Below are 26,291 nucleotides of genomic sequence, written 5' to 3'. Positions count from 1 at the left end.
AAAGCAAAGAGTTACTGAAAGGAAAAAAAAAAAGTTTGCATATCTTAACATGTGGCATGAATCACAGAAGGGGATATGCACAGACTTACTTGCCATGTGTGACTCAGGCAGAATCATTATATGCACTGCAGAAAGGCAGACAGGCAGTGACCGGCCAACTGATCTATTTCAGTTGGAGACCTTGGCCCTGTACTCTGGTGACTACAGCTGCTAATGCCTCAAAGAGCTGCAGACACTTGACTCAACTTACAGAGCTCAACTATCACGCAATCACTCTCCAGTCTTACTGAAATCCATTTGTTCCTGAGTGTCTGTAAACAAAAACAAAAAAAATAGGGAACAGAAGCCATTTAAGACACCCGCTTTAATAAAACTGGCATCCTCATTATCGCGATCATTTTGTTAAACTTTGTCATCACCCGAGGTGCAGATGAAGGCAGGCATTTAGATTTTGAAATGTGTGCATGATATTAGATATTAGCCCCAGTGCATTCTTCGTTTTGCTATCAGACCACAGGGAGTGTCTAACTGGAGTTTATTTGTTTGGGAATTAGATATGAAGCAATATCACGGTCTCATTTCGAAGGTAAGCATGTGATACTTTCAAAACCCCATGCCTGTCATGATTGTTTCAGTATGAGGCTCAAGGGCAGCATCTGGTTAAGCATCAAGGAGAGCTCTGCTGAAATGATCAAATGAGTTGGATTCCAGGTTAAAAAAAAAAAAAAAAAAAAAAAAAAAGTTGTAAAAGTTTTCACAAACTTAACGACACTTAATAAGGTTGTGTAATTATCTGTCTGCTTGTCTCAATGTCTCTCTCTTCCTCCTCTAGTGTTACGCTCCGGTCTAATCGCCCTGGCTGAGTGAAGGCCCTCTCCATCTCCTGACTCCTGGCTGCACAGCGCTCTGCTCCACAATGATGTCATTGAGAATTCCAAGCAGAGGCCCACTCTGCGCTCATAAAACGCCATTTCTTCAACTCAATACATATGGTGTCTCTGTGTTTAAGCCCCTCCCCCCATCATTTAGTTTCAGTACCTTCCCTTCTTTTCCTCTTCCTTCTTGTTGTAGAGTAAAGAAAGTCAGATCTATTACACTTGGGACAAGGCCAAAGAGTCATCCGCAGGTCAGCCACACGCAAATGCCTTTATCAGGTGCATTCCCACAGATGTAGTACCTGAACATTATCGGAAGAACAGGAAAACTTCGATTTTCCCATTGCAGAGGGAATGAAAAAAGACAGAGCAGAGGAAAAGACAGCAGAGGAAATGACAGAGGAAAGTGATAACTTCCTGGAAAGTTGGTCACAAGATTTTGGCGCCCGTGTGCTCCGTCTACATGACATCATGCACCGTTACTCATTATCTGCTTTTTTACTGGATGCTGAGCAACTGAGACCTGCGCTAAGAAATGGAAAATAAAACGAAAACTAAGCCCTTGCCTGGTCTGGAAACAATTAGAACGGGCTGATGTCATAGTTTGATACAACAGTATACTAAATGAGATGTAGTGGCCCGGCATAGCTTTGTGAACACAGAGCACTTTGTATAGATAGGAAAAAAAACAAAGAAAAAAAAACACATTTTCCCTGTAAATTCTCAGGAACAAAGAATTTCTGTACATAAGAAGGATCTGGCAGCAGATGTATAAATAGAGCTGAAATGAGAGTAATTAAAGGATATGGTGCCACTGCTCATCACATCCTGGCAGCAAAGCTAGAGCAGATGTGTTGCCTGTGGGATCCTATGGGAATGATCAAAGTTCATCAGTGGCAAGTGATGGCTGAGAGGCTTTTCTCTTTTCTCCTGTTCATCTCTGAGTAATTCCAATACAGACAGAAACAATCAGTTTGTCCAGACACACGGAAAGACTGAAACGTGTCAAACTGAAAACTGTCAAATAGCGGAAAAGCTGGTGTTGAACGCCTGGTCAGGACTGAAGGCTCGTAAACGTATTCTTGAAAAGAGTAGTTTGACATTTTGGGACTTTCACTCATTTTATTTCTTGTGAAGAGTAAGATGAGAAGATTGATACCACTCTCATGACTGTATACTAAATATAAAACTGCAGCCAGGAGACAGTTAGCTTAGGTTTGCAGAAAAACTGGACAGTCAGCTGGGATGTCACTGTCCAAAACAGCCATAGAAAAAAAAACAGTCCACCGCATACCTCCCCCTGAACCCACAAATGGTCGATTTGACAGTTATTTTGAGGTGCTGGCAGGTTTTTTTTTTTACCCTAGGACGACCTAAGGCGACCATTTCCCTGCAGCTTCCACTCTTATGTTAAGCTAAGCTAACCCTCTCTTGGCTGTAGCATTGCATTGAACGGGCAGATATTTAACCAAATATTTTACTGTTTTGAATCACAGGTTTATCACCAGTATTAAAGGGTTAGGTATTAAATCGTCAGCATTTAAGTAGCACCTGGGGCAAGAGGGATCTGGACTTGCTCCTCAGTCTTTCCTGGGTGGAGTTTTTGCATGTTCACCCTTCTGTGTTTGCGTGGGTTTCCTCTGGTTTCCTCTCACATTCCAAAGACATATGCCAGTCAGGTGGGGTGGAGACGCTAAACTGCCCAAAAATATGAATGTGGGCATCTCGTGACTTGTTCCTCTGCATTTTCTCCTCCATTTTCTCCCGTCCTCAAAACAACTGAGTGGGCAGAGAAAATGCATGAAAATAAAATGACACCCTTACGATGGAAACCAAACATACACTTACTTTACAACTCCACCACATGTTTGTGCACTCCTCTCTGTGTACGCAGCTCTATAAAAAAAAATACATTTCATGGAACCATGGCAAACACAGGACTACAAAGGCGTACTTCTCCTGATTGCATGCATACGCTATCACCCTCTCACTCTCTATAAAAGGCAGATAGAGGTCATGTATTTCGTAGTGTTACCATTATTAGAAGCCGGCCCTGTTTGTCCATTTACAATATTTTCTTTTCATTTCACTCCATTACCAGATACCATATTTCTCTGAAGCCCTTCACCATCGCCCCTCCCCTGCACAGAAACACACTACAGCACAATTCTCCCATGCTAAAAATAGACCCATGTGAGGAGACACACTCTGGTAAACACTCAGTGTGAGAGATGAACAATACTCTGAAGAACAAGAGGGAGAAAACACACACAAAAAAATGGCCACTGAATGCCCTGCTGATTTCATCTCATTATCTGTTCCTTTGTGGCAGATCGATGTACAGCGCTTTTCGGATGACACCGTGAAATTTTGAGGTCAGCTGGAAAACAGTGCTAGACTTAGACAGTGTCTCCAATGCTTAGTGCCCAGAGCAGCCTGGACTGTAAATGTGACAAAGGCCACAGCGGGTATAAATACTTGTGGTCGGCAGGATGGTCACAGGACCGTGACGCGACAGCCAGACCCGACAAAACAGACCTGACAGAGACCTCATATGATGAGACCCAGTCCACACAGCGAGCTTTCAGAGTGACAGTGCCACCCACTGGTTAGAAATGACACTACGTGTTCCCTTGGAGATGCACACAAGGCCTGGGGGTGGGTGGGGGCATGTGGCACTGATGTCATTTAGGACAACTGAGGTCAGACATGTTTGTCGTGGCTGCAAGTCGGGAAGGTGGCTGGGTTATTCAAAGGCACCGGGACGCAACAAACCAGCTTTTTCTGGTTGGGAGACATTGGCTGGGACGTGGGGGTGGGGTCGTGGCAATAATCTATTTAAGGCAGTGTCAGACTCACACCTGTCTCAAGGCACACAAAGAAAGTCCTCCGCTGTACATGCACTCCTACATCACTCTTCTTCATTGTCAATTGTACAAATTACCTCAAAAAATCATTATATTTGTGCATAATATATTATGTATATTTTCAAGTACATGTGTATATTTTCCTTTAATTTCATTTAATGCTAAAACGAATGCAAATAACTATGCAGCCTGCAGTACAAGCAATTGCACATCAACAAATTCTGCAATAACTATGTAAATTTTCACATTTTAGAATACAAAGTACAAGAAAATATTCAGATGTCTCCATCACTTTTCAATCATAACCTTCCTAAAGCATCTGCTTCCTTACCAAACAGCACCATAGTGGCCGATCAATCATCTGACAGACTCACAATTTGCATATAACATCAGCCAAATGCTTTAAAATCGCGTCTCTCTGCTGCCCTATTTCCAGAACTGATTTCCAGGAGCCATCCATCAGCCTAATCCAGGGGAATAATAAATGAAACATATCTATCCTTTGACATAAACCAGACATGTTCCTAAAATAATTATGTGTGTCTGTGTTTGGACGTGTTTGTGTGCCTGGCAATGCAATCAATTTGGAGCCATGAGCTAAATGACATCATTGAACTGGGTAAATTGACTGGAAGGTTTACAATGACAATAATTGCTGTTTCAATCAGATTCCATTCATTGTCAACTGCATCACTGCATCAGATAAACAGCTGATCATCTTCAACATGTTGTGTTGCTCAGTCATTCAAAAAAAAAAAAAAAAACCTCACACGATCTCATTAGCAGCCAAGCGTGAAATGGTGTTATCATTTAGATCTGACTCTAGTATAACTAAGTTTCTAGTAAGACAGACATGTTAATTGCACAAGATTTTGATTTCTTAAAGTAGTGATTCAGCATCAGCTATAGATGCATACTTGTCTATACAGCAGAACCACACTCTGCGCCTCAATATTCTGACAGAGATGAGGGATTAAGGTTGAGAAGAAACAGATGAAGGGAGGAAGCACAGATCAAAACCTTTACATTCCTACAATACTCAGACTGCGAAGGCTTACATTCCTCCACTACTCACCTCTCCACACACAGCTGTCTAATCAATTTAGCACAAGTTCACTTCGCTTCGCCTTCCTTCAGCCCTGCACTCCACAGCCAGGACTCCAGGTACTTGCCGTGCTCTGCCGCCCTACCCTGGCAAAGCTGACGGTGCCGCCGTGGCATCCCAAAGCCCACAGCAGAAACACTACGGCCATTGAGCCCCGAGGAGCGCCTCCCGGCTCGGCCGTCTACACTGGCACAGGCCATTGTTTGTGTTGGCTATGTGTATAAAGGCAGCCTTTCTCATGTCTGACTTTTCAGTCTTTGATTCGGGGGAAAAACACAGTGACTAAACAACAGGGGCTGCCCTGTAGCGATGAGATGTGTCAATATGTCACACTCTGCCTAATGATATTTGTTGTTTTCTTGTTGGGTGAATTGTCGTGTGATTTCAGCATCATGAACAATTCGAAAGTTTTCTTTCAATTCCTGCTCCACTTGGAAGCTAAAGCACTAAACGTATTTCATTTTAATGGCCCTCATTAGGCTGACAGTGACAGAATCATTCAGGAAACATAATGTTATTTTAGGAGAAAGCGCCCAAAACTGGCAGACTGAATACAGATGTGGGAAAGTAAAGGCAGCCACAAGTATTATGATCTGCTTCTCAAATGCTGTTCAGTCACCTGAAGACACAATAAGAACATGATGGATTTCAACATGGAAGAGCCATTACAATAAAGACAAACCTCATTTCAGGCTTGTGATTCAAATCATTTCATCAATTTAAACATATCACAGTTAATAATGAAATCAGACTACACAGATTAGAAATATTTCTCATATCGATTTGGTTGTCACTATTTGTTCATCAAGTAATAATGTTTTCCATATTTTTTTTTTGTCTGACCAATAGTGAATCTCAGTAAGTGAATGTGAAACTGCTGCATCAGGATCCCATTTGTCAAAGGAAATACTGACTGTTAGTCCCCCCCACCCCCCACTCCCCTTTTTTTTTGCACATCCAAGCAGGAAACATCCTCCACTCTCCAGACCAAGTCATCAAAGAATGAACAACAGAAAACTCAGGATCAGTTTACATGTGATGAGAACTTTGCCCAGCGGCAATGAAAACTTGATCAGTTCTATTTAAATATTAATTGAGAGCCACAGTTGAAAGCACCTAAACAATGAAAGCCGAATTAAAAAAGAAATAATTCATGAATCTCATCACTCTTGTTTGTGTCTCCACCACACATGCATGTCAAAGTTTTGGGAGGTTAACAATGAGCCTAAGGCACTAGTTTTTAAAGAAAAAAAAAAAGAGGAAAAATTACCAGTGAATAATTTTTCTTGCAAAGTAACACAGACAACCAGGAAGCAATCAATCACAGAACAAAAGCACAGAGATAAAGCCGTCATGCTCCATCTACATTCTTCTTCTTCGGGAATGTAAAAAGGAAGCTGATGGAACCTTTTGTGCAGGTCACGAGAGTGCTGAGAAATGGATTCATGTTGACATATTCCACTGGAACAAGATATCCTGAGTGTGCAAGTTCCATTCATACCACATTTCCCCAAGACCTGGTGGGTGCAAGTCAGCAGATCTTATATTTCAACATACGCCCCATTCAGGCAGGCGAGGTCGGACGTGAAGCCTGGCTTTACAGAGCGAGAGGCAGTTTCTGAGAATAACAAGCAGACTCAAACTCATGATAACGACCCGTTTGAGGAGGAGTCACACGGCGCTGTGTTTATTGTTTCATTTGTCTCAATGCCTCCCATAACCTCTCGCTTGAGACAGTGCCAAGCCGTTTACAAGAAGAGAGGGTTACAAAGGAGCATATGGATTCATTCGCCATCTCGATGACAAACTACCTGACAGCAGCTAATGCTGTTTGGCTTTCATTTAATTCACACACCACCAAAGCTTATTGGACGGTCCTGAGCACAAATTGGAACTCATTAAACACACAAGTCCTTCAGGAGTGAGCCAGAGAGGAGAGCATTCAACTGTTTTGCTTGCAACACACCAGACCTGATCAGAGGAGTCTAATTTAAAAAAAAAAAACAATTAAAAAAAACAACAAAAAACTAATTCAGAGAAATGAATTTCAAATGTGGAATGAATCAGTGTGCTGCCTTGGTTATATCCTTGGAGGTTTGATGTATGCTCCATAAAGCTTACTGTTTTATTGACTGAAAGCCCAGGGCTCTGCAGGCTGCAGGGCCCATCGATCTATAGCCCCTCAGTAACTTATGAGGCCCCTGTCCCAGCTCTCTGAGCTCACAGGATAACAAACCGCTCCTTTACGCAGCCGGTTCTATGTATCACAAACTCTAATCACGTCAAGATACGTCAGTCTAAAGAAAAGTGATTAAGGTGTTGTCAGTGCGAGAAATACTAAAAGCAGTGACTGCTGATACTCATGTCTTTTTCACAAGTGAAACTTATTCTTGCTTTTTCATTGCACCCACTTCCAAAATGAATGGCGCTTGGACAAGGATGTGGAAATATCAGAGGGCAGAGAGGATGTTTTTCTACCTCCCCTTTTCTGGGATCCTACAGATGTGCCTGAGAAGTCGCAGGGTGCAGCCAGGAGACGGATGTGTTTGAACATGCTGGTTTTGGGCTCTTTTGATTGAATGAATACCGGCCTAATTCTGTCATGTTAATCAACTGAACTTCCCAACAGCCTGAGGTGTCACTCAAAAGCAGGCGGTTGTATCAGCCGGGAGTAATTCTCACACCCATATGGTAATCTGTGACTGACGTAAAGATCAACACAGACCCATATGAGAATGTTTTCTCTTTTGGTGGAGCCTGTTTCCTCAAACCACTTCTACAGTAAAGTTACAGTCTACAATTCCCGGAGTTCACTTGGCCTTCATCTTTTTTCCACATTTGATATATTGGCTTGGCAGAACTTGGGTGAAGCAATAACTATGTGGAAAAAGGAATATTTAATCTACGGGAAAGAGCAGCCTTACGCTGTTTTACATCTGCTCTACCGCAGGTCTACCTCAGGTAATGTGCTGTAAACCTTACCCTTTCAAGTCTGCTGTTTGGAGTTTACATCACATCACATATTTATAATATGCAGCTAATAAGATGAACAATATGTCTTACAGTTTATATCAGCCTTTCAGATACTTCCCTAGCTGTTCAACAAGTCCACTGAGTACACAAGGTCAGCAGCCTCACTTAAACCTTCAGTAAACTGTACAACGTGCTACAAAAATATTGCAGTGACAGCTGGGAGGAGCACTTTCAGAGGGAGTCAGCAACACAGTAACATCCTCAAACCAACTCTGATAACAGGATGAGATCCTTTTCCTTGTATTATCTGTTCACGTGTTTGGGGCTGAGCACCAAGAGCTCAAAGTAAAGCCCAGTCTGAGTGTGACAGGTTCACTGTATAGTCTGCTGGAGCTCCTGTTTCAAGCACGTAAACATCTGTTCCGCATAAGGTTAAGATGCTTTCCGGAGATGCTTGGGCCTCGGCGTCTTCGTTAAAGCAGCTTTCCCATGTGGACACGACACAGAATAATGAACAGCGTATCCAGAGAAGCCGTCGGATCACCGTTTTTCCCATTACTTTGCATTTAATGATGAAACACAGAGGAATTCTGTGTAATAAAAAGCTATTGAGATTCATAGCTGCCGCACTGTGCTTAATGACCCCAGAGGGGAATTCTGCCTTCTATTTGCTGTACCGCAAAACGTAACTCAGCAACGTTCTGCACCAGGACGACAAGATAACATGTGACATGATGGAGTGTAAACACAGGGCAGAGAAGGACGAGATGGGGGTGGGTGATAGAAATGGACTGAGGGAAGGACAGAGAACAAGGGGTGAGTTGCATGTGATGTAAAGAGCGTGCAAACTGTGCACACACTCAGCACAGTGCAGCTCTGTACTCTCTAGCCGCCATTCTCACGTACAGTATGACTGATGAGGAAGAAACCGTCTCACGCTCTGACGCTCTGTGCACCTAATAGGCTCTAATGATGGCCTCGCCGAGCCATCCGTTCCGTTAACAGGTCTAATGAGAGCAGGTCCAAGTGGTGGACTGAACACACAAGCTCCTAATGAACAAACGGGGGGAAAACAGATCAGCAGGGCTCCTGCTTATAGGTTTCATTGAAAAGATGTCAACAGGATGCTTGACATGAGCAGGACAATCAAGCAGGAATGTGTTGTGAATCAGAAACATGTTGGGATGAGAAATGGGGGCCTGAACAGTCCAGAGGCACAGAAAGCAGGAGGAGCTGAGGGCTAAACAGCCTTGGGGGGGGGGTCTGTGTTTTACACAGTGGCTGGCAAATCACACACGTTTGCTCAAATGTACCTTGATAAAGATGTATGTTGATTCCAAATTAGAAACATTAATAAACATAAACAACTCTTCCACTCCCCCCCCCCTCCTGGCACTGTGCATCAGTGTGCATGTGACATCAGATTACAGAGCAGCGGCACTGGCGCTCCAGTGTACAAGCATCGACGGCTTTATGCTGCACACTTTCCATACAAATACACTCACACAGTCATCCACCCTTTAATTCTATTCATCTCTCGTGTACGGCTGCTTTTTCTTTCCATCTTCAACTAAACTTGGTTATACAGTTGCCATTTTGCTTCATAAATGACATTTAAAAAAAAAAAGATCCAAACTGCTTGTAATTCCTTTTCCGTCTCATCATTTGAGCATCACTGTCATGCATGCACACCAGCTCACCACACACCTGCAGTGTCTGACAGTGTAAACAGCTGCTTTGTCTGTGCTACAGAACCCATATGAACCTGCACTCCATGGCCAGAGAGATCTCACACTCACACACACACACACACACACAATTTCAGAGGAGGGCCCACCTACCTCCGCACATCTGTCTCTGGGTTGTCCCATACTGTATGAAACTTGATCCAGGCTCTGATGACAGATTTCTACTGCTCTTCACAGAGAGGTAAGGTGGTCGTGGTTACTGGAAAGCTACACTGGCTCCGTCAGGCGCAGGAGACCGGGAACCTCCATCTGACTGATTTACTCTCCGCTAATCAGCACATTCCCCTAAACGTCAATGAAAAGAGGAGGCTCTCCTCACACAGAGCACACCCTCCCCCTGGCTCACTCAGCTGTGTCCCTCACAGCCTCACTCTTTCTTTGAATCTCTCACTTTCTCGTTCATTAGTCTATCTCTTTCCCTCCTCTTCGCTTTATGCCGTCTCCTCACTCTCACCCCCAACATGCCTCTCTACCCTTGTCTGTGGTCATTTATTCAGCTGCTGTGTTGATGTCTGTGGTTCAGTGAGGACACGTCCGGAGCCTGCGTGTTGCAGCTCTGCAAGGTCACCGATTGTTTTTATTTTTTTGTTCCCTCCTCCCTCTTCAGGACACATGTCGCTGCCGAGGGGGGAATCTGAGCCCTCAACCAGAACACATCCTCAGACAGCCAGAGCACAAACTGAAATGTAGTTAGATAACAGTTCATCTAACAACCTCTTTAAATCTGAAGAGAAATGGAAATGCTATTCATGTTCACTTCACATGTTTAAATGTCAATAGACGATCATAACCAGGTGAAAAATCATTTACTGTTAACATACAGTATATTTATCTTATTCAGGGAAAGAAATGTGTGTGTGTGTGTGTGTGTGTGTGTGTGTGTGTGTGTGTGGCGTTTCATGCTGAGCTGTATGTGCATGCATGTAACACTGTATCTGTGAGTAAATCTAAGGTTGCTGTCCTGCAAAACTCTCCGTGTTTCCTCTGCTTTGGTGTCCTGCTCAGGCCGGTTCTGTCCAGTTAGCCACAGCTGAGAAAAACATGTTGATAAAAACAAACAAAAAAAGAGCAGAGATTCTCAGAAATGAACTCACTCTTGGTGGTGTGGCTTTCTATATGTGAGCCAGATACTTTTTTTTTTGTTGTTGCTCTGTGAATAGAAGAATAATTTCAGGACAGGAACCAGAGATTTGTGAGTCATTCTACTAAAAAATAATAATACTTTTCGCTTCCAGGTAAAAATCGTTATTAGGTAAACCTTGGCAGTAAATGTCTGTAGCAGCTATCTGGGAGAAAAGCCAGGGAAACAGACTACAAGGCTGCAGCCGCCTCTGTGGGACTCCAGACCAGGCGAGAGCCCCCATCTGCCTTCATTTGTCTTCTCTCCACTTGCCAGTGGATCACAGTGGAATTCAGTGCTGCTCATTTATTTGACTTAAAATATCTCCCATTGTTTAATTTCTTAGCTCTCTGCCCTTGACTTACTCACAGCGGATCGCCCAAATCATTGAGTGAGTAGCCATTAACACGCAGACGACTCCGATGAGCAACAGTTTCTTTATGAAGAATGGAGCCAGAGCTGTGGACTATCCACTCAGTGGGAGGGAGATTAACATAAGACCTCTATCCGAGTAGTCACAGGAGATCTTCTCTCTGCTCTCTGCCCTGACTGCTCTCTACCAACAGATGGCGCTGGTGTACAGTCAACACTGATGTAGAGGTTTAGGGATATATGACTGATCAAAAGACTCCCACTCGCCTTTATCATGAGAGAGCAAGGAAACAAGTTGATGTAAAGTAGAGCAGCAGTGGGAGGGTTATTGTCATAAAAAAAGGGGGGGGGGGGGGGGTGCAGAGACAGGAGTGAGAGTGAGGGCTACAAATAGGGAGGGAGAGGAACTTTATTCTGTGGTTCCCCAGGGAGCTCATTTAAGCTGCAGGCCGACATGTCCGGGTCTGTATGACGGGACAGGTTTGATCTCTTAGACTCATTTGTCAGAGATGACTCTTCAATTCCAGCCTTGAGTGGCCCTTACTTTGAAAGGCACTATCTCTCTGGGTAATAAGCCCCGACAACCTACAGTCAGTTTAAAACACATCTTTCCCCACCATACTACTACTATTAGTAGTAATAATCGGATTGGTAATTATCATTTTCTATAGTCAGACTAATTGCAGTATAAAGGGGGGAAAAGAAAATCAACAATAAAAATATCTGTATAAAACAAATGAACCTTTGTGAATGATGTCACTGAGAAAGGAGAGAAAAAAAAGTCATGTGACCATGGGAACCTGAGTGATGCCGACGCTAGATGCGTCTCTGTGGACAGTGCCTCATAGATTGAAAGCAGTAGTTATCAAAACTGCATGCACGTGCACAGATCTCCAAGGCCAGTTGTCAAGGCAACGGCTAAGGCTGACAGAAAAAATAAAAATAAATGCATTGTCCGTACCATAGATGAAGATATAAATGTTTGTGTATATACAGAAAAAAAAAACAAAAAAAAAAACAAAAAAAAAAACAAAGTCCTTACACACACATAGCCCAGAGCAATTAGTCCAATCAGGATAAACATTTAACTTTAATGACTGTTTACCAGGCACAGTCTCAGCCTCCCTGACAGCATGGTTATTTCACTCTCATGCAGGGACGTGTGCTAATTTCACAAGTCATGTGCCCACACAATGCATGCAAAACAATTCCGTTCATGATCAAATATTAATAGATGAGAAAATGTAAAATTCAGCTTTTAATCAGCCTTAAATAACAGAGACAGGCAGAGATAATATATGGATGAGAAGGATCTCAGTTGTGCTACAAATGATCCATGTGCTTATGATATTAGCATCAGGAATCTTGGACAATGGCGTTCTAATGTTTAGTCTTCTGCCAAGAGCAGTATTTTATCCATTTATTCATCTATTCATTGCAGGCAGAGGCAGAGTGGAAAGCCCCCGAAGGGACCACTCTGTTTTTATAGAGTAAATGCTCTGTTGTGCCATTATCAACTCCCCCATCCCTTGACCCTACCCCACCTCGCTCATTTCTGACATAAATCAAAACACACTCTGGATAATGAGGGTCTGCTTTGTCGCAGAAAAGAGTTTGTGGATTAGTAGCAATTACCAACCTGAGCTCTGGAGGCTCGGCTTGTTCACAGCTTGGCATCAGCTCTCTGTATCTACAGCAATGCAGGTAAAGGACAGCGTGCGCACACCAATTCTCATTCACAGCAAAGCACTGAGCAAGAGTAACGATAGAGATATGAAGACGTGCATGCCAGCCTCCAGATTCTGCAGCTAAATTAGGTTCTAATTATGCAATAACGGGCTGCTCTCTTTTAGCCTGTGTCTGCATGTGCATACAGATTTGTATGTGACTCAATCAATACACCGACGATTGCATGCACGCAAACTGTGCGTACGCATCTGTGCATGTGCAGGAGTGTGCACATGGCATCAAGACCACAAGGTGCAGAGCGTGTATGCAAGAGCTGCAGTGCAGCAGCATGAGCTCATCACTCTTCTCTTCTCCCCCTCCTCCTTCACTGCCCTGCCACCCACCCCCCACCCCCCTCCCACCGCCCCATCCTACCCCTCCTCTCGCTCGCCATTACATAAGTTAATGCAGCACACACCCTCATTATTCTCCAGGCAGGCGCTGTGAAGAGATGCAAAGGAATATGTCATCAAAAGTAGAAAAAGACAGAAAGAAACGGGAGCTGTGTTTCCCTCAGAGCTTTCACAGTCCCCCCCCCCCCATCACACAGAGCAGAGCAGAAAGCAACACATATTTTGGCCCTGCTTTAATCATACACATAATGTATATAAAAAGGAAGAATGGGGGAGACATTGCCGAAACATGACAATTTTTCCTAACGTATTTTTATTTCTACTGTGAGAATTTTGCTCATCAGACGCCTCAGTAAACACCCTGAACATGAAAAGCACCCTCTCTACAGGGTGGCATTCTTGAGCATTAGAGTAAACAAACTGGCTTCCTCAGATGATTAGCATTTCAAAAGCTGCACAGCTTAAAATGTGCAGTGTAGATACTGCAGCACAGCCAATGCTCCCAAATACATTCTCCCATAATGTTGCAACCCTGCAGCACTGGAGGGGATGAGGAGACAGTGAGACTGGAGTTTATTCTCAAGCCTTTCCCTTATGGCCACACCACAGCATCCCATTTATTAATGTCATGTTCAAATGTCCTCTCAGCAAAACAAGGTAGCCAAACTATCACAGAAAGGTAATATAAAGAAGAGAACCAAATATCTGCTCACACGGTGCTGATGTCCCTCTGGGAGAAACACGAGTGTAAATTATTCAGTGGTGTGTGGACACTGACTGCAACTTAAGCATAGATCAGAAAAAGCCTGCACATATGAAGAAACCTCAAAAAAACCAAAGCACAAAGGCATACCAAGCTATTTTTCTGGTCATGGGCACTGATAAAAAAAAAAAAATAAATCATCCATAATGATGCATCCCTCTGTGAAAGCCAGCCCATGGAAATAGCCCGAGGATACAGATTGCTGCCGTGTAAACTTATTTTCCACTCGTTTAAGCATTTGGACAAGCAGAAGTGCCAAAATAAAATTTACAAACAGGTGACCAGAAATATGATGAATGAACTATGATCACCCAGAGTCAGGCTCAGCACTCGTCTGTGTGACTGTGGTCCACAATACTATAATCAGAAAAAGTAACATTATTATAAACTTTAATCTATTCAGCACCAATTCTAGAAGCCTTCTCTGTTATGGTTAACTGCAGCTCATGAACTACTATAACAGCCTCTTCACATCTCCATCATCCTGACATTTCTGACCAGAATACGGCTTCCATCCTAGACACGTCTAAGCTTTTCCACCCCGGAGAGTATTTTTTCACTCACCACAGTGGAACTGCAAGCTCGCTTTGGCAGGTTGCTACTTTTCCATTACAAGCAGTTCCTCCCAACTCCCCCCCCAAAAAAAGACCTCACTTGTCATATAGCCAGCGTACCAAAACAGGGAGCCAACAGAGGGGTCAGTAGCTGCTCTCATTTGATTTATGTTGAATCGCCTACTCTCCAGCGCTAGCTCCAGTTCAGGGCCAACACCGATTTATGCCAGTGTGCCCAGAATGAAGTCCTGTTGGAGCCATTTACCTATCACGGAGCAGCGCGGGTCTGTCAGGAGGTGTTTAACATGCCAGTTCATTCAGATGAAGACTCTTCATCGCTTCCACCCGTGCCCCGTCCCATGGATATCCAGTGTGGGACGAGGAGGCACCGGTGACAAGCTCCAGATCCACACACATTAAATAAGTAATGCTCTGTTTGTCGCATTCTCTGACACAGACCCAGACTCAGATCAAATGTACCCTAATGTCTACGGTGTCACTGCCACAGGATCCCTGCCACAGTCAGACGTACATGAGTCGCCCTGTTACTTTAACCTCTCAGATATTTAGCAGGTTAGCATTAACCCTTTTGTCACAGTTAAGACTTGGCGGGTTAGTAACATTCAGGATGTTTCCAACTATCCTCGCCGCCTTTTTTCTGTCATTTGTTTGTTTGTTTCCACATGTTCCATCAGCAAAGCGAGTGGGGAGGGGGGATATAAAAGGACAGACAGCAGGGGTGGTGATGGGGCGGCAGGGAACAAAGGACTGGATGAGTAAGGAGGAGTTCAGTTTGGACAGTCACTGACTGCAGTAATGTATGGGCATATCACAGAGATATCAACTCTAAAATGTCCTGCTCAGTATATACAGTATCTCAGTCACAACTCAATTTAAAGAGATCATAATCTAAAATGTTTGTTTACATTTAGGGACGAGCCAATCCAATCTGCCGGACCGGTATCACGGGCCCACACTGACCTTATTCCATAGATCCCTTATCTGCCAGATGTGACCGATCTGCATTCAAATAAAGTTTCTTTATCTATGTCATTATAAGAGTTTGTTTTTCCACCCTATGCTGCTGAGTTTTAGTGGCTTCATGTTCCCTCGCAGTGGGGTCGTGTATACAGATTTTATATTTGGGGAAAAAGAAATCCCCTGTTCAGGAGCGGTATTCGATATCAACAGACTCTTTGAGTTGAAGAATTGGAATCTTTATCGGATGAGAAATAGAGATGTTGGTGATAATGTTTCAATTTCTATGTAAGAATATTTGGGTGGGTGACTGGAATAATGACTAATGATGAAGAACCTCCCTGTATATTTGCCTTGCCTGCCAGTAGGGAGAAATTAAAATTTGATCCAAGAGAAACAAAACCAAAAAAAAACAAAACAGTAAAAAAGCAGTTTAGAGAAAAAACCAGACAGATTCCATAAAAGGCCTGTAGGTTTGAAAAAGTCAACATTGTTTCAGTTACAGGGGTGTTGGAAGAGAGACTGAATTTCTTAGCAGATCACAGGCTGAATGTACGTACATGCAGCAGAAAGGTACAGAGACAAAATGAACAGGTCTATGGACTTCGTATGGAGTAATATAAGGAAGAAAGAAGATCTTTAGGTAATGGTTATCCATGTCAAAGTTCCTGTGTTCATTCACAAAGAGATTTAAATAGTGTATGTCAGACGACATTCCTGCTGTAGTCATCCATGGGAAGTCAAAGATAAGAAGATAATAAGGCTTAAATGACAAAAAAGAATGGAAAGATTATTGTTAAGTCTTTATTACCAATGTCCTTGATAAAGTAGACTGCCCTGAAAGACCTTGAAAATGTCTTTATTGTTGCCTGTCTGCCTCGTTCAGCTGTGCACTAGTGATAATATATTTCCATGGTCCTAGAGAGGAAACCACCAAGCTTGAGCATATAGACAGGAATGTTATTTGATCAGTCAGACGTCAGAAATATCTGCACAGACTGCTGCGGTCAGTCGGAAAGACAACCACCACTTATACTGCAGGCCACTGCCATCCAAACTGGTTCATGCCAGATGGTCTCCTACCTTATAGTTCGGCTGGAAATGCAGTACTTCCACATCGCATTCCACACGGCAGTGACATCACTGGAGGCATCAGACATGCCCGAAAAAAATGCACATGGCACCAAAAGGAAGTTTCAAAAAAGTTTCAAAAACACAAAACTGCAGTAACTCCCCCTAAAAAGAGCCAGAAGAAGTACAGTCTGTGCTCACTCCCTTCTCAACCACAAATTACACCCCACATCCTTCACTTTCCATACAAAACCCACAAAGAAGTTCATTCTTTTGCTGCTAAAGTTACTTTGTCTGTGCCTTTTTCGAAGTTCTCCCTGCCCTAGTTTATGTTGGGCTGCTAGCAAGCAGCCTGATGACCAAGTAAGGTAAAGGCCCCGTACGTATAGCAGAAGAAAATCATCCCTCTTCTTAACAAAAGCTCTCCACCCACAACGAACCACACACCAGTCCTCTTTCTCCTCTCTGCAGACACCCCTTCCCTTTTGTTCCTTTTTGTGCCGTCCAATGCAATCTTTCACTCATCTGGTGCTCCCATGATGCATGCTCCCAGTGCTGATGGGCAGGGCCTATGTTGTGCGTTTGATGTGTGCTTATTTATGTAAAAGTCACTTTAAAAAGAGAGAGAGAAAGAGGGAGAGAGAGAGATAGAGATAGATAGAGAGAGCATAAGGGAGCTCTCACTCCCTGTGTGTATGGTAATACTTGGACCCATGTCCAACAATCACACTGTTCACAGTGGGAAGGCCACGCAGGAGGGAGGGTGAACCCCAGTTCAGCAGCTGGGAGAGGCTGTTTCGAGTTACTACACTGACCTCGCTTTAACAACACAGCCCCAGTCCTGGGACACAATCTGAATATGTTACATCGAAGCCAGAGCAATGTAATGAGTTACGCCCAATGACCAGGATATTCCAGTAACTTGGTTAGATTAGACACGCAATGAGTCGCTTGCAGTGTGTGGAAAAAAAAAATCAACAATAGTCCTAAATATGTCGAAAGGCCAGTGAGTCATAGACTGACATCAGCTGTTAGCAGCAGTTAGAAAAAGATTTAGTTAATTATTTAGAAATACGTAAACCACACACTTTAAGTCTGGGATTTGAAAAGCTCAAAAATAAAAAAATAAAATCTGACTGAAAGGATGGTTATAATACCACAGTCGTTTGGTCATGAGGTATAGCACCTACAGCTGGGGGGATTCCCTCAAGCCTACGTTCAAAGAAGAGTTGCCAGCTAAATCTGTGATGCATTATTAATGAATCATGGACATACTGTATCCTCACCTTCAGAATGTTAATGCTTATGACAAACTATGTTTATATATGTGTGCATGCATTAGCATATAGAGCTGTGACAGAAGGCAGGTGTCTCTGATTGTCACACATCCTGGCGGCATGTGCACGGAGGAAACCTCTGAAAACACAACCGGTTTAAATCTCTCTGATGTAGCAGGAAGATAATGGAACCAAGAATACTGCAGCTCTTGTCTGTACAACTCCAAAAACCTGGTATCTAAATTATGTTGTATAAGAGGAAAGTAGCAATTCTGAAGAACTACAGTCCTCTGAAGCTGAAATTGCAGCTTGAAATACAGATGTGAGATTACAGAGCATCAGACAGAGGGTAAATTAAGCCAACAGTGAAGACCACCCAAACATTAAAGCACCTTTATCATTCACCTCTGTGCTTTTCTTTAGATGTTCAATAGATAAGTTGTTTTGTGCTAACCAGCTCAATGTGCATCTCAGTTTGATGAGTGTACGGAATGTGGAGCATCAGATCTCTGTGTCGTGATAGGCAGTAAAACACATGAGTTTTTTATGGTCTCAACACAGCAGCAGGGGGGTGGGGTGAGTAATTTACACAGTGTGAGAGAGTGAGAGTGTGAAAGAGGAGTGCGCACCTTTTTTAACATACCTAGAAGCAAGTGTTGAAACCTCTAATAAGTTGCGTTCAAAAAAAAAAAGGGAACCAACGGTCTTCCAGCTGTTAAACAGTAGATTTTGCATCCTCCTGATTTAATGCTGTGGTTCAGGTTTGAAGTATCACCAAAAGCCATTAAATCAAATCTGATTACATGATCGGCTTGTTGCGGTGAAAGAAGACTAAATCCCAAAACACATTATAGATTCATAAACTATCGATTCCAGATGCCAAACTTGATGTGAGCCGTGGAGCTAGACTCGGTGATCAGGCGTAGATTATGCAGTGGGTGAAAGGTGAACGAGGAAAGGTCTGAATTCATTCATCTCTGTCCCAGTGGGACAGAGATGAATGAATTCAGTCAGAGCCAGCTCATCTTGTTGTTTTCAGCGGTGCCAACGCTAAACAGACAACCGACACAAACAAGATCATTCGGAGCGCCAAGTTACTTAACCAAGTGCTTCTGCAAAATAACAGCCGTAACCCGGTTCTCTCTAAGTAAATCGATAATGGCTCAGCCAGCTCACGCACTCCTGAGTAATGTCTCTCTCTCTCTCTCTCTGTCAGCCAGTATGTCAGCGTGCAGAGCTGAGCACCACAACAGCTACTCCATCAAACAGCCATGCTTGATGAAGTCATTCCACAGTCTGTTTTAAAACAAACTGATTGCTTAACGTTAGGAGCACTCCAACACAGGAAGCAGCATCAACAAACCGACAGCGCTCTGTGATAATTAGCAGCAAAAGAAGTCTGAGAAATTATCGAAGCCAAACGTGGCGGCACAGTGCCACCAGTTTTAAAGACGTACCTCTTGTAAAAGTTGTTGTGTGGGTGCAAACACAGCACATGCCAGTAATCTAGGCAAAATGCTTTAAACTTCCACATCCTCAGCTCAGACAATCAACAGGGCAGAAAAGCAGAGGAATCCAACGACATTAAAAGGCACCATGGCACCAGAAGCACAGGACCCTGCTCATTTCTTCAGCCAGTGAATCCCTTTGCATGGATGTCGGATCTGTCCTCCTCTGGAGCTCCAGCCTTGCCACTGCCGCTGGACGACACCCTGAGTGGTTTTAACCCGCCCAGAACAACCACATCACTCCTGGACCTGTCTCAGTCATCACCAACCCAGAAAGCCAGGCCTGGCAAGAACCCTCTATAGGATTGATCTGGACCCAGTATTAATGCTCGGGATCCACCTCCCAAAAATAAGCTCTATATTGGCTGCTTCGGCTCCGTTTTAGCTCCTATCCAGGTCAGTCAGTCTGTCCTCTGTGCCGGTCCCTCCACACAGTGCGTCAGCCCAGGATCCTCTGAGACATCATGGCTACATCCGAAGGCTCTGCACCGCTCCAGCAGGCACAGGTAGTGGAATGTGTGGGAGCGCCGAGACGAGGAGGAATCCTCCAAAACTCGCTCATCTCTGTTTGAACAGGCGCAGACGCAACAGGGATCATTAAAGGCCTCCTCTTCTGTCTCCTCCTCTTACTGTAAGCACAAACTTTCTCATGAGTGGAGGAGAGCCTGGATCTTTTCTCTCACTCTTAGTTTCAGCCTAACCCCATCCCTCCTCCTCCCTCCTTCTCTCCTTCCTCCCGTGAAATCCTGAACCTTCTCTCCTACTATCTCTGTCCCCTTCTCCTGATCCTCTCCCTCTTACTCTCTCTGCTTCCCTCTTACAGCTGCTGCCATCCACACAGGACCTCCCAGAAATGTGCCGATTCTGGTTGCTGGGCAACACTACCATACTACTGAAGCTTCAAATGGAAGCCTAGCAGGGCTGCCTGTGATTGGTCGGCCTTTCAGCGGGGAGGGGCTGCTGCAATGTTGTATGACCACATGAGTTTATTCACATGCTTTGTTCAAATAAATATGGGCTTGAAGTGCTCTCATGTTTTGTCAATGTCTAGTAAAGGAGAGTAAACGCTGCTTTGTTTGACTCATCAAGGTCATGGAAGCATTAAAGAAAAATAGCCTACAACTGCAGATTGCTTGAGCAAATGCTCATTTACGGTCAATAGCGTGATTCATGAACTGAATTAAATAGTTAGGCCGGGACAGGAATGGTACAGGGATATATTTCTGTTCCTGTGCATAAGAAGGGAAGTGTGTTCTACCTGAATCAAAGAAGTGTGTGTCCTCATTAGAAACATGTCGGAATGAGCTGCAGTGCTTAGCAAGGCTATAAGACTTAAACACAAGCTGTTGCTGTCTTTTCTTGGTAAAGGGGGGTTTTGCATTTGAACACAAGCACAGTGCTGCTCTTTCTCTGGCTGAGATGCAGTGCCACACTGCAGTGCCACCCAGTCCCAGCAGTCATGGGAAAGGGGTGTGGAGGGGCCTCTCATCAATATTCAGCCTCTGTCAGTGTCCAAACACACAAACACTGAAAATGCTGCATATTTACACAAACAAGCAGACTCGGCTATGCATACACAATGACACAAATAGACAAACATGCATTAATGTGTGTGCATATTTACACATTAACACACTAATTGGTATGGTTAGATCTGTTTCGTCTGACAAGTCATCTCCGCATGACTCTTTTCACATACACCTCCTGGCACAATATGCGCTTCCTCTGTTTTCCCAAGCCAAGATATAGAAAGGCCAGAGCAGCACAAAGGCTATACTGTGTGAACAGCAGGGACACCGAGGAATTAATTAATCTACACACCATTCATCTGCCTTTTGTCACAACTCGGGCCTCCTGATTTAAACCCATCTCACAGAAAATGACCACACACTGACGGAGTCTTTTATCTGTGCTCTTCATCTCAATTTGCCTTGATGAAAAATAGCTTTTCCGAGACAAATTCTCCCTACATAACAAGTGTGATTATCTTTGTTTAACTTTCTGCGCTCAGAATTTCAGAGAAGTTCGCACAGATTATATCAGATAATATTTAGAGATAGGGGCTAACGCTGGAGATAATATCCACCAACCACAATTAAGGCCACAGTTGAAAGATAAGCAACTACACTTACAAAAAAAAACACATTTCCCAATGCTTTCAAACGCATATTATGCTTGTTGTTCCTCATGTGGGTCACGCCAGATGGAGAACCCTTTTAGTTCCCTCTTTCTAATTCATGTGAAGTTGCCTTTAGTGGTGAGTGTGGGTGAAAACCCCACTGGTTCTGTGAGCAGAATTAGAGTCTGTCAAAGGCAAAGAAGAGCAATTACTTCAGCGCTAACTGGCATTAAACGCAGATGTCTCTGATTCGAGTGCACATGACAGGCCATTATTTGTTTTTATAGGATAAAGAGCTGAGAGAGACTGCGTATACAAGCACAACAGGATCAGATTTAATGAGTAGATAGATTGTTTCTACATGGCATGCAACTGGCATGTCCATACGTGTGGTGAACTGGTGTGTTTGTGTGTGTGTGTGTGTGTGTGTGTGTGTGCGTGTGTGTGTGTGTGTGTGTGAGCGCAGAACTGCCTGCTTAATGAACTTTCTCTCCACTTATCACAATGCAGGTCTCCACCCTACACCTAAGTTTTGCTTGGTGTGATTAATTACCTGCAGCGTTTTTTAGTGTTTGACAGAGGTGCTGTGTTTGCAGCGACAGATTACTCACGATCAGTTCTTTTATTTTTGGAAATATGTAAGAGTGGGGAGCAAAAGAAAACATGGGAGGAAGAGATGAGCGTAAAGGATAGTCGACGGATTCATATCTGAGACATTACAGCGACATGATTACATGGTTAAGTGCCTCCCACCAGGACTCCCCTTATTTCAGATGCTCTTCCCAGGCCTTTGTGATGTCAGTACAAACCCTGAAAACCAATGTCAGAGTTGTGAGATGTGTAGAGGTCAGAGTCAAGGTCAGTTATCAAATGGGTTGCATAAAGCTACCAAGGATGTATTTTTAAGGCAAAACTATTACAAAAAGGCAGAGTAAGGATACAAAAAAAATAAGACAAATATTTCCTGTCTTCCCGACTAAAAATCCCCCGCTGCAGTGCAGGTGGATCAATATGAATCTACACTCCCTCAGAGATCAAAAGGCTATAAAACACAGAAAATCATATCTGCTCAGCCATCAATCTGAATAAATGACCTCATGTGAAAAGCCTCGGGACAAGCACTTATTGTCTCCCTGTTGTTGCTGCATTGTACTGTAGTGCACTGACACGGACAGATATCGAGCATCACAGAGCAGGGAGTCCACTTCTCCCTACGACTGACCCAGTCAATCACTGATAAGCTGCCCCAAGGATTTCATCATGGCCTGCTCTGAGTGGGAGATGTACAGTCAATAAACACTAAAAGTGGCCTGCTGCGGAAAATCTTCTGGTCAACTGTATGATGGAGCTGAATGGAGAGGAGTGGAGAGGGAGTCCCATTCAGGTTGTAAAACACTCTGCATAATGCAGCAAAGATGCAAAACATTGTACAGACATGCAAGAAGATGCCTGTGATGGGTGGACCTTAAGATTGACTTGTTTGCAGGGTTTCCATCCTGCCCACAAGGACATTAACCGTTGGTTTATCCTGCATGAGAACTGATCCATTCAAAAAAGGGGACCTAAGAAGATATGTGAAGACAGCAGAGGATATAATAATAACCTTCTTAGATTATAGAGGAAAAACTAAAACGTACGCTGCACTAAAAATCCATCAAGACATCATGATAACTAGGATTTCACTAAGTACACGATAGAACATGAGCTCATAATAATGTCTGTGTGAAGGACAGCCTTTCTGAGAGGATGTGTTAGAAAAGTTCACCCCCTGGTGGTAGATTGGAGTAGCTTCCATTGCTTTCAGAGCTCATCGGCCAATGAGATGATGTGATTGAGGGGAATGAGGAGTCTGACAGGCATGCTGATTCACTCAGAGCACATCAACACACCACATGATGGAAATTCATTTATTTCTGATTCATGCTGCATCAGAGAGGCATTCAATAAATGGCAGACCTCAGACCTCTACTGGCTCACTTGGACATGTTTACACAAAAAGATTGTAGATCATTAAACAGAGTTTATAGCTGCTAAATGGAAAATGCAGTTGAATGTGTGGCTTATGAGACTGATTCTTACTGTCAGATTTCAACTCTTTGCATATGTGCCGATCTGATGTGACACACGGTTACGCCTCCTCTTCTGTTTGGGATAAAAACCAAATTCCTGCAGTGAGCAGGGAGATACCAATATTGGCAAAGAGGGAGGCACAGACGCACAAGAGCATCTCAGTCGCATGTTAGTTTAAGCTACAGGGCAGATAATATCATTTTACAGAGGAGTTCTAGGGAGATCATCTTACATGAAAGTTTGCACAGTTCGAATGAGCACAAGCTCTTGTATCACACAGACTGTACAGTACAGCTGTGTAGCCGCCAGCCTGAAAGCAATCATGCAGAAGATAGGTGGAGGGGAGGGGGAAAGAAGGATGAAACACAAGAGAAGGAGGGTGAGGAGACAAAACCAAGAAGAGAGAAAGAAAGAAAGAGACAGGGAGGACAAGGAGGGGAGAGATTCATAATAACAGCAGACTCACTCCTCCAGCTTTGGCTTTGTATTAGAGGAGAAAGCACAAGCAGAGACAAACAGCAAGGCAAAGAAAAAGAGAACAAAACGGGGGGGGGGGGGGGGGGGGGGGCAAAACATCCTCTGTGACTGGTTGGAGGTGGATCCCACAGTCTTCAGTCTCTGACAGCTACTTTAAGGCCTTTCAAACCTGAAGGCAGAACTGATGAGGAACGCTGTCTCCCCTGTCAAAGAGGGTACCCTTAGACCTGGGACCACCAGCACGGTGCACATGTCCAACAGAGCCGGAAGTATTTGCCAAAAAGTACACGGCTCAAGTGCCCTGTGAAATATAGAGGAAGATCGTATCTTGTTTAATAATCAAAAGAATGATATGGCTTGTCGAATTATGTGTACAGGCTTCTAACTAAGTCACATTGCTATGATTCACCATTTAAATCCCTGACAGGATCAGCATGTCTCGTACGAAGTAAGCAAACACAGCACATGCAGAAAGGCCAGAGTCATGACAGCAAAAAAAAAAAAACATGCATAGAAAGAATATACTGTATAAGCATGAGTCATTCCATATGCACTCTGCAGAGACAGCTTATTTCATATATGAAACAGTGAATCTAAATCCGTGGAAATAAGAATAAATACGCCAGATAACACGCTCGGTGATATCTCGGTTTGCTTGTTATTATATAACATTGTTGCATATAAACATATCCTCATATCTGTTTTTATTTTTGCCAGAGGAACAAAATGTTCTGGAGATGCATCCTTCTCTGATGCAACCAACTCTCCTCCGTGCTGTCGCTTCTGATGCTGCTATTGGCAAAGGCAGGGGCTTATTATGGGCTGTTTCAAACCACGGATGCATCAGCACTAGTTTCTCCCCTGAAGAAACTTGAACTCACTGAGATGTGCCCTCGAGAGCCCAACAGATGCCGTTGGTTTGATAATCCTTACACATGGCCGACACGGCTCCAGCTGCAAAATCAGCCAACTCGGTGCCAGCCTACAGATGTCCAGCTGCTGACGTTTTTAGTGTGCAAATGACAGCCTTCAGAGCTGACCGAGCTCGCCTTCGCCAAGTTTGTGCTATTTTGGCAAAAGCCAAAATGCCACTGTAGCCCGGGTGGGGGAAAATGGTACAGTAAGCTGCTTTACTACCAGAGCTCGTTTTACTCTTGCAATGTCAAAACACCTCAGCGAGGTGATTCGTGACCCTCGTGTAATCCTTACTTATCCATTCATGATCTATGATTCTGAAATCTGTGAGTTCTGTTCGTCTCTGAACGTCAGTGATGGAGGAGCAGGAGAGGGATCAAGCAGTTGATCGATAAATACGCTACACAGTGCTTGGGATAATAACTGAACTAAAAACCATGGTGTTGTAATTCCCGTAATTATGTCCATTTTACAGAATGCCTGTCGTCATTTACGGCAGCGGACAGTTACTGTAACTAGACAAGTGAAAAATTAAAGGGTTATTATGATGACAGGCCTTTACATAGATCCAGCATGTATCCCTGCTTTAAGTGACTCACTTCCTGCTCTGTAGCATTACGCCCCCATCCACTGATGCTATATGAACTGACAGCATGTTCTATGCCAACCCATGTTGCTGGCAATGCCATGCACTGTATGCAGTTGTTGTCTTATGTAATAGCACCGATGCATCCTGCAGTTGCTCTCTCAAATGGAGGCACATTCGGAGCTAGCAGTTGTCTTTGTCCTCACACACTCTGCTGTCAAAGGCTCGGGCTCAAAGTGTAGGAATGTGCTGTCGGTGCCTTACAGCTCCGGTGACGCACTCACTTTTTTTCCATCAGAGCTGGCGTCACTTAAACAGGGCCATCGCATTAAGAACCTCTCAGCCAATAATAGGAAATTTGTAACGGCTTTATGGCATGAACGCCCTCTGAGAATGCGTGACATTATCTAAATGAAGGGTAAAACCCATTGATGTTTATTAGCCACCTTGTCTGTGTAGTGTTACAGTATGTATTCAGTGTGCAGTGAGAACAGAAATGTGATCATAAATCCCATAAAAATAATCCATGCACAAAGATCAAACCTCCTGGATAGCAATGTCATGGACAACAGGTTTACCAAGTATCTGGTTTCAAAAGAGATGTACACATCTAAACTCCAATACACATCTTTCATGATATGGAATAACAAACATTAGTATATTATTAGAAAGCAGGTATTACTTTTTCATGAGCCAAGCCAGGTTAACAACTACTGAACAACAAGGCTGGGCAGAAATACTGATGCAGTGAAGTGCATGAAGTGTCTACGCATCCAGGACACAAGGAGAATCAGTCAGGCAAAACCAGATTTTGCAATTCAAATCTTTTTTT

At 43.6% G+C, this 26,291-nt stretch overlaps 1 protein-coding gene across 6 annotated transcripts in view; it reads right to left on the bottom strand.

Moving 5' to 3' along the window:
* Nucleotides 1-26,291, bottom strand: part of LOC130174297 (IQ motif and SEC7 domain-containing protein 1-like) — a 90,860-nt gene that overhangs the window by 23,055 nt on the left and 41,514 nt on the right. The window contains exon 1 of one of the 6 annotated variants that reach the window (XM_056384005.1): nucleotides 19,242-20,060. The exons of 4 other annotated variants lie outside the window; for them this stretch is intronic. In XM_056384005.1, the coding sequence (XP_056239980.1) occupies nucleotides 19,242-19,318 (77 nt within the window). In that variant the 5' untranslated portion in view covers nucleotides 19,319-20,060. Of the gene's footprint in view, nucleotides 1-16,519; nucleotides 17,020-19,241; nucleotides 20,061-26,291 lie in introns of those variants that run through there. One more of the 6 variants, XM_056384006.1, reaches the window with a different exon arrangement.

This window comes from Seriola aureovittata, chromosome 9, assembly GCF_021018895.1.
Source record: "Seriola aureovittata isolate HTS-2021-v1 ecotype China chromosome 9, ASM2101889v1, whole genome shotgun sequence".
NCBI classification, from domain to species: Eukaryota; Metazoa; Chordata; class Actinopteri; order Carangiformes; family Carangidae; genus Seriola; species Seriola aureovittata.
This window is presented reverse-complemented; position numbering and strand designations above follow the sequence as displayed.